The sequence below is a fragment of the Petaurus breviceps genome, unplaced genomic scaffold (assembly GCF_028583685.1).
Source record: "Petaurus breviceps papuanus isolate PSGF00001 unplaced genomic scaffold, PetGlider_PUasm1.0 154, whole genome shotgun sequence".
Taxonomy (NCBI): domain Eukaryota; kingdom Metazoa; phylum Chordata; class Mammalia; order Diprotodontia; family Petauridae; genus Petaurus; species Petaurus breviceps.
This window is the reverse complement of record NW_027185715.1, coordinates 8,464,338-8,482,672: the sequence shown is the minus strand read 5'-3', so window position 1 is coordinate 8,482,672 and position 18,335 is coordinate 8,464,338. Positions and strand designations below refer to the sequence as shown.

Here is an 18,335-nt window from a genome sequence, read left to right as displayed (position 1 = left end):
TAAGATATGCTCATGGAAGTCTGTAAGGCAGGCATTGAATACATTTGAATTATATGAGGTTTCACACAGGAAAAATATTGTTATGTAGTTCTAAAAACATAACAGCAAATAACTGCATATTTTCTATAAATTCATCAAGTCCTTTCCTTACATTTAAACAAACTACTGAACTTGGGTATACCTACATTATTCACAGATCTTTTCAAAATAATTAACTTTAGGAAATAACAATGTGTGTGATAAAACTAAATATTTGATCTTTGATTATAAAAATTCTAATCTATTTTACAGGACCTTGATATTTAAGATCTTAAATATTTAAGATATTTAAGAGCAGAGAATGATGTAATATTTAACAAATACAAAACAATATGTGTACCTTATACATGTCACATATATTTAATACAGAGAAACCAATCATATATACTACATTTGATTCAATAAATTCTTGTTTCCTTGACAGTATTTTATAATATAGCAAATTTCCCTGAATTTAAATTTCTTCATTAAGTTAGTATCCCAAACTAAAAATCAAGCATGTGTTCTTTCCCACTTTACAAAAATCCACTTTATCCTATGCTAAAGAAAAATGTGCAGATATTGTGCCTCTTTTACCTCAGAAACAACTTCATGTGACATCAGCCTCTGGATGGCTGCCAGACATAGCTGAGTGATCTTTGGTTCCTTGGTTCCACATCCCATCAGGAAAGGCTGAACAACCTCTGAGCTATTTTCTTTTAAGGCTTTAGAAGACATATAAAGTAAATTAGTAAATAATTCATAACTCTGAACAGATTTACTCAATGATTAGTAGCAGTGATATCTCTAATTAAAATAATTTCTTAAAAATAAAATGGCAAATAAAGATTTATTTGTAAATAAAAAATATTTACAACTCATAAAAGTGCTAAGAATATTATACTTGAAATCGGGAGGCCTAAATTTAAATTCTCAGTTCTGCCATGTGACCCTGTCAATGTCAATGTCGATCTAACTTCTTTCTGACTCAGTTTCCTCACTGAATGGACTGGATGAAAGGAACTCTAAGGTCTAACACTAAAATGCTCTGATTTCATGAAAATTAAAAACCTGTGGTAGTAAGTGCAATAGAATTTGAGAGAAAGAGTGGAGTATTCAACTGATTATTTACATTTAATGCCTACCTTACTTCCATCCCTTCTAAAATGTCATGCCCTACCTTCCTTTTGAGGAGCACTCTATTTCCTATTCTTCTTATTGCAGAAAGGAAACCATAAATAAATTTATAATTTTAGGACATAAAATATAAGATTGAAATAGAAGTTAAAAAAAAAGGAATACACTCCTGAGACTTCATCATCATCATCATCATCAAATTAGTGAAATATTGCATACCTCTCCGGCCATAATACTAATATCACGCTTACAGAGCATACTCTCACTTAAGGACTAAATACACATTACATATCATGAAACACAAAGAAGCATCTAAAATTCAAACAAAATAACCTTTAAAGAGCAATTGGGAGTGAGAGAGAATACATGTCCTGTAACCAATACATTTATAACCCACATATTTAGAAATAATCTAAGTAAAAAGCAATTTAATCTGGATGGGACTTGGGCCAGTCAGGAAAGGAAGAGAAATATAAAACATTTCACTTATCTGCTTTAAAAATTACAAACCAGGAACTTAAAGCTTTATTTTAAAAATAATCAATATACTTCATAATAATTAACATATTTCAAAAATAATCAACAATATATTTCAGTCCTATTTCATGGCCATTTGAGGGGGATGGATATGAAAATAAAGTAGGGGTAGACAAACAAACATAGAAAGACAGAAACATAAAGGGAAAAACAGAAAACACAAAATTTGGAGTCAAAGAACTTGAGTTCAAATGCTGGTTCTGCTATTTACATCTGCAGAATTCTGAACAAGTCTCAACCTCTTTGGAATTCAGTTTCCAGATTCGTGAGAATGGAGTGAGTCAGATGCCTTATTAGGCATCCTCCAGCTCTAAATCTTATAAAACAAAACTTAATTTTATAAAGTGAATCATATTTGAAATATTCATCAAATGAATTTATCTGAATCTCCCTTTAAAGGTGATCTATAATAAAAAACTTTTTTGTTAAGCAAAAAGCCCTCTTTCAGAAGAATTGCAAACTATTAATCATGTGAAAGATTGTTCCAGATCAATAAAAGAGTAATATAGCCCAAGACTTTATACCATAATATACCTTAATAAGCTCAAAATCGATTCATGAACTAAATACGAAAGATCACAGAGATAAGAACAAAGACAGACATGATTTCACCGATACAGGGAATTTTCTAAGAAGGAAACTCTCACCTATACCTTTTCTGTAACTTGCAGTTTCAGAGAGCTGCCTAGGACACTGAGAGATTAAATGGCTTAATTTTAAGTTCTACTACTGCCACTACTCCATGCTCTCTAATATATTAAAGATTATTTCATGCAAATCAAAAAAGAACAGTATCATGTACACACTTCTCAGCTGTGGCTAGAGAAACATCCTTGGCCATAGCAGCACTGTGATTACATAAAACTGAAAAGCTTCTGCACCAACTTAATGCGATAAGGATGAGAAAGGAATCTACGGAATAGCAAACATCTGTGTCAAATATTTCTGTTAGGGAACTGAAATCCAAGATATATGGACAACAGAAAGACTAAAAACAAAAGCTATTCCTTCCCTAAGAGGTCAAAGAACATAAGCCAATAACTCCCAAAAAGAAGAATATTAAACTATTAACAATCATCTTAAAGACTGCTTCAAATCACTAATATGAGAAATGCAAATAAAATCCTTGGTTTTCAACCTCACAATAAAAAAGCTGATAAAAGACTATAACATTCTGTGTTGAAGAGACTGGAAAAAGTCAGGAACATTAATGTGTTGTTGGAGCTATGAACTGGTCTAAATATTCAATAAAATATTTTGTAATTACGAAAAGAAAGTAACTAAAATATCCCTACCCTTTGACCCAGGGAGCCCACTGCTAGGAGGCCAATGACAAAAAGAAAAGATCCAGTTATAACCAAATATTCATCACAGGACTTTTTGTGGGAGCAAAGAAGTGGAAACCAACAGATATCTACTGAATGGGGAATGTAATTATTATTGGGCCATCAGAAATAAAGAGGATAAGTCCAGAGAAGTATGGAAAGATGTATATGAATGGATACAAAAGGAAATGAGCAGTACCAAGAAATCTATACTTAAAAATCATCATCACCCCCCTCCTCATCCCCATCTCCTTTTATTCTCATAATCATCCTGAGAGACAAGTGCTATATCATCCCCATTTTAAAGATGGGGAAACTGAAATCAGGCAGAGGGTGACATGCACAATATCATACAGTTAGTGAATATTTAGGGCTGGATTTAAATGCAGGTCTTCCTGACGCCAGCACTATCCACAGCACCACCTAGCTAGCTACACACAGAGTCTCTCCCTCTTTCTCTCTCTTTCATATACACACAATATAAAATGAAACAACAAAACAATCCAAATGGTGGGCTGCGAAATGATAGTGCCCTAAAGAAAGTCTAAAGGGGGCGGCTAGGTGGCGCAGGGAATAGAGCACCGGCCCTGGAGTCAGGAGGACTTGGGTTCAGATCCAGCCTCAAACACTTAACACAAAAACTAGCCGTGTGACCTTAGGCAAGTCACTTAACCCCAACTGCCCTCCAAAAAAAAAAAAAACAGAACAAAAAAAAATCTAAGAAAATACATCCCTTGGCTTTAAAGTCATAAAAGACTATGGGTATGGAAAACTGAATAAAATGTCAGATCTTTTCCATTATGTTGGTTAGTTATGCTGAACTTCTTTTCCCCTCTTTTTTATTCTTTGTTTTAAGGATGACTCTCTGGGAAGGGCAGAGGTATGGGATACATTAGGAAATGTAAGTGATATAAAAACAAAGATTTTAATAAGAATTTATTTTAAAAATAAAATGTCCATAACCCTTTGACCCAGAGATCTCACTACTAGGTATATATCCCAAGTCAAAGATAGAAAGTGCCAACACATGCCAAAAAATTCACAGCAGCATTTTTTTGTTACAGTAAAGAAGCAGAAACAAGAAACCCATCGACTGGGGAAATGACCAAGCAAATGGCAGTACATAAATGTAATGGAATATTATTGGGCAATAGAAACAGTAACACAGTGAAAGATTTTTATGAACAAATGCAAAGTAAAGATAAGCAGGAAAACAATTTACACAATGACTGCAACAAAGTAACCTGAAAGAACAACCACCACCAAACACATTATGTGACTACAATAAGAAAAGCTTAGTAGAAGAAAGGAAAAAATGTACTCCCCCTTCCTTCTTTGCGGAAGATGGTGTACCACTGAAGTGGAACACGGGGTATGCCGTCAGACTAGGCGGATATATTCATCAGTTTTGCTAAACTGCTCTTTACCATTCCTTTTATTATTTGTTACAAGAAATGATTCTTTGGGGAGAGATGAAAGTAAGAATATATTTGGAAAAAAACAATGATGTAAAAACAAAGATAAGAAATATTAAAAAGAAAAAGCAATCTTCAATTATCACTTCAATATGTTTAAAATTTTTCATGTTTTTTTAAACAAAGGCACAACTATAATTCTAAACCTTACTTAAGATACTGATTTTAACTAATTTTAACAGCAAAAATGTAATATAGTGAAACACATTACATAAATAATGTACTGTATTTAAAATAAGGTACTTAAATTTTATCTAATATATGTTTTTCATAATAATCATATGGGACTTCAATAATCTATCAGTTAAAGAATCACGAACAAAAGATAGGAGACATGAGAGTTGCTTTTAACAGTTTTCAAAAAAGAAAACAGTAAATGGAACAGCCTATATTATCTATAAAGAATTCACAAAGCACCTAATTATGTTTAAAAAAACTGACTGTAAACCATCCACAACAGGAAAAAACAAGACCTAACTCTGCCACTAACATTTATATGAACCTACATAAGAAAGCTTCTTTGAGTTTTAGCGCCTCATATCCCAAATGTGAAGGGGCTGAACTTTATAATCTATGTTCTCTTCCCAATCTAGCATTCTATGAGTCTATATACATTCCATAGTGTTTACTGGCAAACTCTTAACTAATCTAGGAGATGGGAAACATCATAAAGGAACACTTTTCCAAAGCTAAGTTAGGTTGGAGCTTTGCCCTATTTTCCAAGTTCCTTTGTCTCAGGATCACAATCCACATTAAAAGATTTTCCATGTTAATGCTTCAATGCAAAGCTGAAACAAATTTGTAAGTGTGTAATGAAAGAGGTTACTGGAAGGCCAGTTAAACACCACAATTTGTTTTACAATGTTTATTTTATAATTATCATGACCTTTCTGATGATAATAGCTACCACTCATATAGCACTTTACGGATTGTAATGTGCTTTACACATTATGTCATTTCAATCTCACAACCCTGAAAGGTAGGTGCTATCAATTACCTTCATTTTACAGATGAGAAAACTGAAACACAGAGAGGTTAAGTGGCTTGACCAGGGTCACATAGCTAGTAAGTATCTGAGGCAGAATTCCAATTCAGGTCTTCCTGACTCCAAATCCTGAACTTTATGAAGTGTGCCAGGTAGTTAACCTTACTTACAATGTGTATACAATATTTCTGCCTCTTATAATCTTCCAGTTTTCCAACAGTGGAAGCTACCCTCCTTTTAGGAAATGCAAATTAACTGCCCTTGCCTGTCAGAAAATATAAACACGCATATGCAGTCATTAATAATTACAGCCTTTCTCCCACAGTAAGGATCTGGGTTTCAGTCTCTCCCCACAGAATGAGTTTTCATTCAAATTCAGAATCCCAAGGAAAAAAATTTGTAAGGCCTCTCAAAAGAGGTCACCCTCCTGGCAATGGTCAGGCCTGCAAAGACAGATGCCAATTAGTAAATGGCTACTATTAACATTTCTTATGTAATTTTAATTGCTTCTTGCTTTCTTTTGCTTTGACATCTGAAGTAGAGAAGAAAATTGTTTCCTGCCTTTCCAATTTTAATTCACAGGTAAATGTCTACTTGGATCTCAACAGTTCCATACTACCTGGGATTATAGGTAAAATCCTCCCCATCTCTACCTTGGGTAACCTTGAGTAAAACTGGGAAACAGTACAATTTCATATCCTACTCTTCAAAGCAATTACTGTGCTCAAAGATCCCAAAGCATAGATCTAGAAGTAGTAGAGAACAATCTGCACCCCCCAAATCACCATCTCCCCTGCCCAATCCCAGCCCCCACTAAGGAGAATCCCTAACGTATCAGAAATAGACTTTTTCTGTAGAGAAAAGGAAAAAACAAAAATTGGGAAGCCATTTTTATAGCTGCCACATCAGAACCACAATTTGGAAAGAGATTTGGAGCACCTGTGGTAGACAGATAGCATCATATTCCTGCCTCCTACCAGTTGCAAAGAACATCCTCTTTTGGAAAGAAACCTTTCTGAGGGAGCTTCCTCTTTCTTCCTCCCCTTGGGCAGACCCTGAATAACTGTATTTTCACTAATTCTGAGAGGCCTTTAAGACCAAATGTAGGAATTCACAGAGGGCTCTGAACTGCAACGAGATGCCCTAATTTAGAGGTTCAAAAGTATGATTCTCAATCTTTTCATCCTATGATATCATCCTCCTCTTCTTCCAATAGTCAGCTCCCAGGACTCCCTTTGTACCATGAGAGAGAATTTCCAACAAATTGAAATGCCACTGTCTTTCCTTATTTTACCCATTTAAAAAATAAAGTTCTCTCCTGTCACTTACATTTTATAGGATTCGGAACTTTAAAGGACCTTAAAGATAACTAATTTGACTTTCCAGTGCCAAGATGGCAAAATGAAGAAGGAATTCTGTGAAGTCCTCCCAAATTCTCCTCTAAATAACTAGAAAACCACTTACTGGAGCGGGAGGGGAATGAGGTCCAAGAGTAGCAATAGCAGTCAGCCTCATAGTGGGGTGCCTGCAGCAAGGCTCCAGGAAGTCTGGAGCAATCCATCAGTGAGGCCCTACTCTCCAACAAACCAAAAACCCCCTAGGCAAGGAAGCAGTCTGACCAAGGCAGTAAGGCTCCAGCCAAGGGATCCCACACCCAGCACAAGTCACCAGCTATCTGACCCCATTGCAGACCAGTAGTGAAGCCCCAAACCAAGGCTGTCCAACAATGATACCCTTGCCCCTGAAGCCTTCCAGCAGAGACTCTGTTACCATAGAAATTCAATAGCAAGACCCCCACCCCTGGGGCAGGCCAGAAGCTAAACCCCACACCTAGGGAAGGCCAAGACAGAGGCCTCATCACCCAGTAAAAGCCAGAAGGAAAGCCTACCCTCCACTGAAAGCAGACAGCCAAGACCTGAAGCCCAGTGAAACTGAGTAAGACCCTGAGCCCCAGCACAAAAAGCCTGGGGCAGTAGAGGACCAGGGCTCACTCATATAAAAACAGCAAGTCACAAAAAAGGCAGAAAAATGAGCAAAACCAAAAAAAAAAAAAAAAAAAAAGAAGAACCTGACTATAAAAAGTTACTACAGTGACAGGGAAGATCAAGGCATAAACTTAGAAGAGAACAACAGTGCCAAATTGGCTCATGTGAAGTCTCAAAGAAAAATGGGGGAAATGGACATTTAATAAAATAGAGGACTTTGAAACATTTTTAATTAAAAGACAGGAGTTAGGGGCAGCTGGGTGGCGCAGTGAATACAGCACTGGCCCTAGAGTTAGGAGGACCTGAGTTCAGATCTGGCCTCAGACACTTAACACTGACTAGCCGTGTGACCTTGGGCAAGTCACTTAACCCCAGATTTCCCCCCTCCAAAAAGCAAAAAAAAAAAAAAAAAAGACAGGAATTAGAAAAAAATTGGACCTCTAAATTCAAGACTCTTGGGAAACATAAAAAGGCAAAAAAGAAACAAAAGAAAAACTAAGAAATTCAATAAGCTTTAACTGTTTCTTTCTAGATGCCAAGACAATGAAATCATGATCAATACTAAATATACATGCATCAAATGGTATAGCATCTAAATTTCTAAAGGAGAAATTGAATGAGTTACAGGAGGAACTAGATAATACAACTATACTAGAAGGGGGCCTCAATTTCCCCCTCTCAGAACTAGATAAATCTAACTAAAAAATAAACAAGAAAGAAGGAATTGAATAAAATTCTGGAAAAGTTAGATATGCTAGATCTCTGGAGAAAAATGAATGGGTATAAAAAGCAGTACATGGCACCTAAACAAAAACTGACCATGTATTATTAAAGTACATAAAAATGCCACAAATAAATGCAGAAAAGCAGAAATAGGAAACGCATCCTTTTCATGTTATACTGCAATAAAAATTATACTCAATAATGGACATTAGGAAGATTAAAAACGAATTGGAAATTAAATAATCTAATTCTAAAAAAGTGGTTCAAAGAGCAAATCATACAATCAGTAATTTCATTAAAGAAAATGACAACAGTGAGTTAATATACCAAAATTTATGGGATGTGGCCAAAACTTATGGGAAAATTTAGATCTCTAATGGCTTATATCAGTAAAATAGAGAAAAAGCAGATCAATGAATAGGGCACACAACTAAAAAGAACAAAAAACTAATTTAAAATCCCCAGTTAAAAACCAAATTGCAAATACTGAAAATCAAAAGACAGATTAATGAAATTGAAAGTAAGAAAACCATTGAACTAATAAATAAAACTAGAAGTTGGTTTTATGAAAAACCAATAAAATATATAAACCACTGGCTAATTTGATTTCAAAAAGAAAAGAAGAAAACCAAATTACTTGTATCAAAAATGAAATGGGGTGAATTCACCACCAAAGAAGAGGAAATTCAGACAATTGTTAGGAGCTATTTTACCCAATTATTTGCCAATAAACTTGGCAATCTAAATGAAATACATGAATATCTAGAAAAATGTAAATTACCTAGATTAACAGAAGAAGAGGGGGTGGAGTCAAGATGGTAGAGAAGAAACAGAACTTCCTTGGGGCTCCCGCTCCCACCTCCTCCAACTCATGTAAAAAATGACTCTAAAAAACCTTTGGAGCTATAGAACCCACAAAATGACAGAGAGAAGCTAACCTCCCTCTGAAGACAGTCCAGCAGGCCTGCAGGAATCAGCCAGCGCAGCATGTTGGGAGCTGAGCCCAGCAAGGTGGAGGTTTTAGTCTCAGGGTGGCTACAACAAGCTGCTGGCTGGAGGGACTTCAGATCACCAGTAGCTGTGCAGTTTCAAGGATTATCAAACCATAGAGTCTAAGGACAAAGCGAGAGTTCAGTGCAGTGTGGACTTTGGGAGCTGGGAGTTCAGGAGTGCAGTCCGGCCTTTGACCCCTGGGGCAAGAAGTAGCTGAGGTGTGGTGGACTTGCAGCCACTGCCATTTAGCTGCTTCACAGCTGCAGGCCTGCAGATTGTAGGGGGACAAAGCCACCAATCTGAAGGGTAACTGCTCTTGCTTTAACCTGCTTGAATCTGGACTACAGTCTAGGGTGGAAGTCCTGGGGTACATGATCAGTTTGCCAGAGAGTGTGGAGGCTTCAAAGAAGGCAGCCAACTAATAGCTCCAGCAGCTGTAAAAACCCCAGCATTTAGGACAAAGCTCCCCACTCTGGTAGCAGAATTCTACTGTGGCAAAAAGCTCAAAAGTCAAGTAATTGTGGCAACATGAGCAAGCAAGGGAAGCAAGGCAAGCACAGTGGTCTGACTTTGGATTTCCTTTTTGGTGAAAAAAAGGATTGTGGCATGGTACAGAAGGAAGACAGCAAGGTCAGAACTCCTGCACCAGAAGCTTCCAAGAAAAGAATAAACTGCTTACAGGACATGGAGGAGCTTAAGAAGGATTTTGAAAACCAAATAAGAGAAATGGAAGAAAAATTGGGAAGACAAATGAGAATTATGCAAGAAAATTATAAAATGAGAGTCAACAACCTGACTGAAGAAAATAACACCTTAAAAAATAGACTAATTCAAACGGCAAAAGAGATTCAAAAAGCCAATGAGGAGAAGAATGCCTTAAAAAGCCAAATTTGATAGATGGAAAAAGAATCTCAAAAGCTCACTGAAGAGAATCATTGCTTCAGAATTAGATTAGAGCGAATGGAAGCCAGTGACTTTATGAAAAATCAAAATACGATTAAAAAGATCCAAACAAATGAAAAAATAGAAGGCAATGTGAAATATCTCGTTGGGAAAACCAATGACCTGGAAAATAGGTCCAGAAGAGATAACTTAAAAATTATAGGACTACCTGAAAGCCATGATCAAAAAAAGAACCTAGAAATCATCCTTCAAGAAATTCTCAAGGAAAACTGCTCTGATGTTTTAGAACAAGAGGGCAAAATTGAGGTTTAAAGAATCTACCAATCACCTCCTGAAAAAGATCCCAAAAAGAAAACTCCCGTAAGGCCGGTGAGGTCCGGAGCTAACAGGAGTGCACGTGGTTGCCTGGGGAGGGCACATGAGGGGCGGCCACAGGACACCATGAGTGCTGCGATGCACCACGGGAAGGGATGCTGGCGTCCCGTCACGGGGTCTCCAAAAGTGTTGAGTTGGCATCACGGGATGAGGCCATAGTGTTTCATCACGGGATGGTCACGTGGTGAGGTGTGGCTTGGCTTTCCTCCTCCTCTTCAGGGCGGCGCATGATTGGTTCGCTGTGGCCTGGACTAGAAAGGGGAGGGGCGGCTAGCAAAAGGACATATAAGGGACGACATGGAGGGAGGAGAGTCAGTCGGGAGTAGTTCGGGATAGAAGATGTAACCTGAAGTCCTCAATAAAGAAACGTGTACCTTCCTTGGTTTCTGTGGAGTCATTCTCTAGCCATAGCTGGAGCCAGAGACATCCGAAGCCTGTTGAGGTGAGTATATCTACCCACACAACATAGCAGAATGCTACAAACTCCTAGGAATATTATAGCCAGGTTCCAGAGTTCCCAGATCAAGGAGAAAATATTACAAGTAGCCAGGAAGGAACAATTTGAATACTGTGGAAACACAATCAGGATAACACAGGATCTGGCAGCTTCTACACTGAGGGATCAAAGTGCTTGGAATATGATATTCAGAAGGTCAAAAGGAGCTGGGATTAAAACAAAGGATCACCTCCCCAGCAAAACTGAGTATCATGTTTCAGGGGAAAATATGGTCATTCATTGGAATAGAGGACTTTCAAGCATTCTTGATGAAAAAACCAGAGTTGAAAAGAAAATTTGACATTCAGATACAAGGAGCAAGAGAAGCATGAGAAGGTAAACAGGGAAAAGAAATCATAAGGAACTTATCCAAGTTGAACTATTTACATTCTTACATGGAAAAATGATAATTGTAACTTAAGAAACATTTCTCAGTATGAGAATAGTTGAAGGGAATAGAAATGTGTATTTATATATGTGTGTGTGTGTGTATATACATATATAGGAGGGTATATGAATACATATGTGAGTATGTGTATATATGTGTACAGTTGCACATAGACAGAGGGCAAAGGACCAACTGAATAGGAAGGGATGATATTTGAAAGGTGAAATTAAGAGGTAAGAGAGGAATATAATGAGAGGAGATGGGGAGAGATAGAATGGGGTAAATTATCTCATATAGAAGAGGCAAGGCAAAACTGTTACAATGAAGGGGAAGAACAGGAAGGCAAAAGGGAATGAGTCAACCTTATCCTCAATGAATTTGGCTTAGGAAGGGAATGACATACACACTAAATAGAGTATCTAACCCTACAGGAGAGTAGGGGGGAAGGGGATGAGGGGGGGATGATGGAAGGGAGGGCAGGCTGGGGGAAGGAGAGAAGTTGGAAGCACCCACTTTTGAAAAGGGACAGGATCAAAGTAGACAACAGAACAAGTGGGGGGTGGGATAGGAGGGAGGGAAATATAGTCAGTCTTTCACAACATATCCACTACGGAAATATTTTGTATAGCTACACATGTACAACCTATATTGAATTGCTTATCTTCCCAGTAAGGGTGGGTGACAAGGGAGGTAGGGAAAGAATATGGAATTTAAAGGTTTAAAATCAAATGTTTAAAAAATATATATAATAATAATTATTATTTTACATGTAACTGGGAAATGAGATATACAGGCACTGGGGCATAGAGATCCATCTTGCCCTACTGGAAAGTTGGAGGAGGAATGGGGGAAGATATGAGAGACAGCAGATTGGGGGAGGAGATATTTAGTGGGATCCCTGTTTTGGGGTGGTGGGTAGGGGAAAAATGGGGAGAAAATTTGTAACTCAAAATCTTGTGGAAATAAATGATTTAAACTAAAAAATAAAAAGAAATTGGGGGAAAAAAACAGAAGAAATTGAATACACAAATAACAAAATCTTAGAATAAGAAATTGAACAAGTCATCAATGAACTAATTTCGTAAGAAAAAATGCCCAGGACCAGATGGATTCACAAATGAAATCTACCAACATTTAAAGAATAATTAATCCCAATACTATATAAATTATTTGGAGAAACAGGCAAAAAGGAGTCCTACGCCAAATTCCTTTTAGGACACAAATATTGGGCTGTAACTAAACTAGGAAGAGCCAAAACAGAGAAAGAAAATTATAGGGGCAGCTAGGTGATACAGTGAATAGAGCACTGGGTCTGGAGTGAGGAGGGTGCAAATTCAAATCTGGCTTCAGACACTTGACACACTAGCTGTTTGACCTTGATCAAGTCACTTAACCCTAATCGCCTTGCCTCCCCCCTCCAAAAGAAAAAAAAAGAAAATTGTAGACCAATTTCCTTAATGACTATGCAAAAATTTTACATAAAATACTAGCAAAGAGATTACCGCAATATACCACAAGGACCATACACTATGATCAGGTGGGATTTATAATAGGAATGCATTGACTACATCAATAAGAAACCTAACAGAAAATATATGATTATCTCAACAGATGCAGAAAAAGCCTTTTACAAAAGGTCTTTTACAGCACCCATTCCTATAAAAAACACTAGAGAGCATAGGAATAAATGGAGCTTTCCTTAAAATAATAAGTAATATTTATCTAAAACCATCAACAAGCATTATCTGTCATGGGGATAAGCTAGAAGTCTTCACAATACAACGAGGAGTAAAGCAAGGATGCCCATTATCATTTCTACTATTTAATATTGTACTAGAAATGTGAGCTATATCAATAAGAGAAGAAAAAGAAATTGAAGGAATAAGAATAGGCAATAAGGAAACAAAACCAGCATTCTCGGCAGATGCTATGGCATCATACTATTTATTCAGTGCCATACCAATCAAACTATCAATAAATTATTTTATAGAGCTAGAAAAAAATCATAACAAAATTCAAGTGGAAGAACAAATGATCAAGAATATAAGGAATTATTGAAAAAAAATGGGAAAAAAGGTGGTCTAGCTGTACCAGATCTCAAACTGTATTATAAAGCAGTAATTATCAAAATAGTCTGGTACTAGGTAAGAAACAGAGTGGTGAATCAATAGAATAGATTAGGTACAAATTAAATTATAGTAAATGACCATAGTAATCTAGTATATGATAAACCCAAAGATCCAAGCTTTTGGAACAAAAACTCATTATTTGACAAAAAACTGCTGGGAAAACTGGAAAATAGTATGTCAGAAACTAGGTACATACCAACATATCCCATACCACATACCAAGATAAGGTCAAAATGCGTACATGATTTACACGTAAAGGGTGATAATGTAAGCAAAGTAAGAGAGGATGAAATACTTTACCTGTGAGATTTATGGATAAGGGAAGAATTTAGGATAAAACAAGATATGGAGAGCATTATAAAATGTAATTCTGACTACATAAAATTAAAAAGATTTTGTACAAACAAAACCAATGCAACCAAAATTATAAGGAAAGCAGAAAAATGGGGAAAATTTTTTTAAAGTATCTCTGATAAAGGCCTCATTTCTCAAAGAAATAGTCTATGGGGTAGCTAGGTGGATAGAGAGAATAGAGCACTGAAGTCAGGAGGACCTGAGTTCAAATTCGGCCTCAGGGACTTTACACACTTACTAGCCATGTGACTTTGGGCAAGTCACTTAACCCTAACTGCCCTCCAAAAAAAAGATTTTTTTTAAGTGTCTAATTTATAAAAATACAAGTCATTTCCCCAGTTCATAAATAGTCAAAGGATATGAACAGGCAGTTTTCAGACAAAGAAATCAATGCTATGTACAGTTGTATGAAAAAAAATGTTCTAAATCACTATTGATTAGAGAAATGCAAATTAAAACAACTCTAAGGTACCACCTTATACCTATCAGATTGGTTAATATAACAAAAAAGGAAAATGTTGGATGTTGGAGGGGATGTGGGAAAACTGGGACACTAATACACTGTTGGTGGAGTTGTGAACTGATCTAATCATTCTGGAGAACAATGTGGAACTATGTCCAAATATACCTTTGGATCCAGCAATATTACTGCTAGGTCTATATCCCAGAGATGTCCAAAAAAAAAAAAAAAAAAGGAAAAGGGCCAATTTGTATTTATAGCAGCTCTTTTTGTGGTGGCTAAGAACTGGAAATTGAAGGGATGCCCATCATTTGGGGACTGGCTAAACAGGCTATAGTAAATGAGTACAATGGAATATTACTATGTTATAAGAAATGACAAAAAGTATAATTTCAGAAAAACCTGGAAAGACTTAGATGAACTGATGCATAGTGAAGTGAACAGAACCAGGAGAATGTTGTACACAGTATCAACAATACTGTTTGATGAAGAGCTGTGAATGACTTAGCTACTCTCAGCAATACAATGATCCAAGACAATCCCAAAGTGTTATTGATGAAGCATACTTTATGCCTCCATAGAAAGATCTGACTGTTTGAATACAGACTGAAACATGCTATTTTTCACTTTCTTTTCTTTTTGTCTTTTATTCAAATCTTCTTGGACTAAATAATATGAAAATGTTTTACATAATTGCACATATATAACCTATATCTGACTGCTTACTGTCGTAGAGTGGGGAGGATAAAATTTGGAACTCAAAACTTTAAAAATGTTAAAACATTTTTAAAAAAGACCAACTAATCTTCACTATGTATTACTTATTGCATAAACATTAGCTACAGGGCAACTATTATATTCAAAAATTAATTTATAATCTAATAGAAAATACCACCTGTGTGACCTTGAGTGAGTCCACTACTCTTGCACCTCATATTCCTCTCAGTAAAATGAGTGGGTAGGACTCTAAGGCTTCTGCCCTACTTAGTATCCTATGAAAAGTGCACAGTTCCTCTCAACCATAAGCTTAACATTTCACGACAGGCAAAGAAGCAGATACAAATGAAGCTTGCAGATAATGTCACACATATAAAGGAAGAAAGAAGCAGTAGTTCAGTTGATGAGATCACAAACCAGAATAGCAAAAACTTAAATAGCACTATGACTGGTCAATGAGTCTAGAGAATTCATGTCCTAGAGGCTAGAAAGTACACAGGAAGGGATGTCAAAGCAAGTGAACATATATAGTAAGGACAGAATAAAAGCGGCAGCAAGACAAGGAAGGTCATGAAACAAGGAAAGTAATGAGAAGGCAAGGAAAAAAGGTGAAGAGGAGTGCAAGGGACGCCAAAATACTACCACAAACTTCACCTAACCCTCACTTAAACAACAAATTTAGTTATATAATATACTACATTTCCTAATCATGCCAGTTAGTTGAGATTATGAATATTTACATAATAATATAATGGCTAACATTTATATAGTGCTTACTCGGAGTCAGGCGGTATGCTAAGCGCTTCACCATTATTATCTCATCTGATCCTCATAACTCTGGGAGGTAGGTGCTATTATTATCCCTGTTTGGCAGATGAGGAAACTGAGGCAGACAGGAGATGGAGTTACTTGCCCAGGGACACATAGCTAGAAGTGTCTGAGCCTGGATTTGAATTCAGGTCCTCCCATCTCTAGGCAGCACTCTACCCACTGTACCACCTAGCGCCTAGGTGGGTATGACAAGGTTTCATCAGGAGTCATATATAGGATCCTCTAAAGTCCTACTTCAGGGGTAGGGAACCTGTGGCCTTGAGGTCACATGTGGCCTTCTAGGTCCTTGGGTGTGGCCTTCTGACTGAGTTCAAGTTTTGAAGAACAAATCTTTTTATTAAGGGGATTTGTTTTGTGAAGTGTGGATTTAGTCAAAGGGCAAACCTGAGGAGCTAGAGGGCCATGAGGGCCACAATGGACCTCAAGCTGCAGGTTCCCCACCCCTACTTCCTTATCTAAGGTGATTAGGCAGAGAAATTAGCTCAGAAGATTCCTACCAAACTGGAAAGGCTTTGAGTGATGGGCTGAGTTTACATGCAGTAGGAAGATCTTCTTAGTTAAATGCAGAAAGGATTATCATCTGATTAGCCACAGAGTGATAAATTTTTTCGACCAAAGCAAATTACAAAGACTTAAGTTGCATAAGAGCTGCAACTTTCACTACTGGAAGGAATCCCCACATCAAATAAATCATAGACCTTTGAATATTAAAATATTATGACCACCTGAAGTAGAAGAATATTCCAATTTTAGATACTACGCATAATTATGAAATGCTGGTCTAGTAACACTGTTGTTAACTGTAACCCAGGGCACTACAAGCTTCAAAGAACTGCTTCCTGTGGTATCCAGGCATCAGGAAATTCTAACCCAATGCAAGAAAATGCAATGGGCTTTAGTCACAAGAAAATCTACTATGTAATGATGGGGTATAGGTTCTGGGAAACCCTTGAATCTTCCCACTTGAACTAGCATTTTCCAGAGGCCAAAAGACTTCCATTATTAATGAGTGAATCTCTGTTACCCTTAATCTAACCTCTCCAGGTAGCCTACGAGCTACTTCCCTGTAAGGGTTATGGGATTTAAAGATCTTCCATGCCCCATTGGACTTGCTGACGTAGCAGGAAGGGGCGGAGCAAGAGGAAGCGGAAGCCAAACTAGAGTTCCTGCGGTGGCTAGTGGTGGTGGCGACAGCGGCGGCAGCAGCAGCAGAGGCAGTGCGAAGCCCTTTTTGAGTTAGCCAGAATTTCTGCTAAGGACTCCTGCTGAGGACTGCCAGGGGCCGGAGCTGCTGGGAGCGCGCTTCCCGGACGCTGGGTGGTTGCTGTGAATGGGGAGAGGAGGACCTTTGCCTGAGGTAGCCTGTTCTGTTTTAAAGGCTTGAAAATGTGGGTGCTTTCTACTTTATCTACCTGTGCCAATGTCATAACTACTCTGATGGCTTTCACTTTCTGGTTTTGGGAATCAGTCTTTTGGTATCTTAATAAATTTTCTAGTTTATTCCCCCATATGGCAAGCATGATGTATTTTGTGATGGATAATTATATCAGCATATGTGTAATCTCCATAGGCATTGTGAATATGGCATTGCCGATACACTCCCACCCTAACAAAGTATCTAAAACCAAATCTGTTACCCTTAAACTATACTACCCCTCCACTGTCTATTACCTCCAGGTTGCTTCCTGCTGTTTCCCATCCCTGACCCCATCAAAATCCCATTCTCTTGGTTTTGGAGTCTGACCTCAGTTCCATCAAGATCTTCCTTAGACTCCTCCTCAAGACCCTCCCCCAAGCCTTCCTCTAGACCACCCTTAGATCCTTCCCACAGTCTCTCTGTATATGAGATTCATCTGGCCTCCATGAAGTGGCTCAGATTCAATCTAGCTCAGACTGAGTCTGAGTCAGACTGTTCTGGTCCGCTTGTCAATACAAGTGTCACAAATGCTTAGGCTCCTTATGAGGATAACCAACATGGTGAATCTTTAATAAACTTTGCTTTCTTTGGCTGAGAGAAGACTTGAGTTTAATTCATTTGGCAGGCCCCGGTATGTCAGTATTTTGGGGACCCCAGCACCCCTCAACCCCAAACCTCAACATGTACCAGGCACTGTGGGCAGTTTTGTTATTGTTCAGTCATTTTCAGTCAGTCCTGTCTGACACTTCATGACCCCATTTGGTGTTTTCTTGGCAAGAATGTTGGAGTAGTTTGCCATTCCCTTCTCCAGCTCATTTTACAGATGAGGAAACCAAGGTAAGGTTACATAGCTATTAAGTATCTGAGGCCAGATTTGAACTCAGGAAGAAGAGTCTTCCTGACTCCAGGCCTGGTACTCTTATCTACCAAGTCACCTAACTGCCCCACTGTGGGCAGTACTGGAATACAAAAACAAAAACCAAGTTGTCCTACGAACTTATATTCTAACATTATTGCACACCTACAAAAACATACACAAAACATAAACAAACATACACTGGAGGTGATCCAACCCTTCAGTTTTACA

The 18,335-nt window shown here is 37.6% G+C and overlaps 1 protein-coding gene across 2 annotated transcripts in view; it reads right to left on the bottom strand.

Moving 5' to 3' along the window:
* The window catches only part of MON2 (MON2 homolog, regulator of endosome-to-Golgi trafficking), a 148,596-nt gene that overhangs the window by 108,830 nt on the left and 21,431 nt on the right, over positions 1–18,335 (bottom strand). For both annotated transcript variants that reach the window (XM_069080685.1, XM_069080692.1), the window contains exon 3: positions 616–743. In XM_069080685.1, the coding sequence (XP_068936786.1) occupies positions 616–743 (128 nt within the window). The remainder of the gene's footprint in view (positions 1–615; positions 744–18,335) is intronic.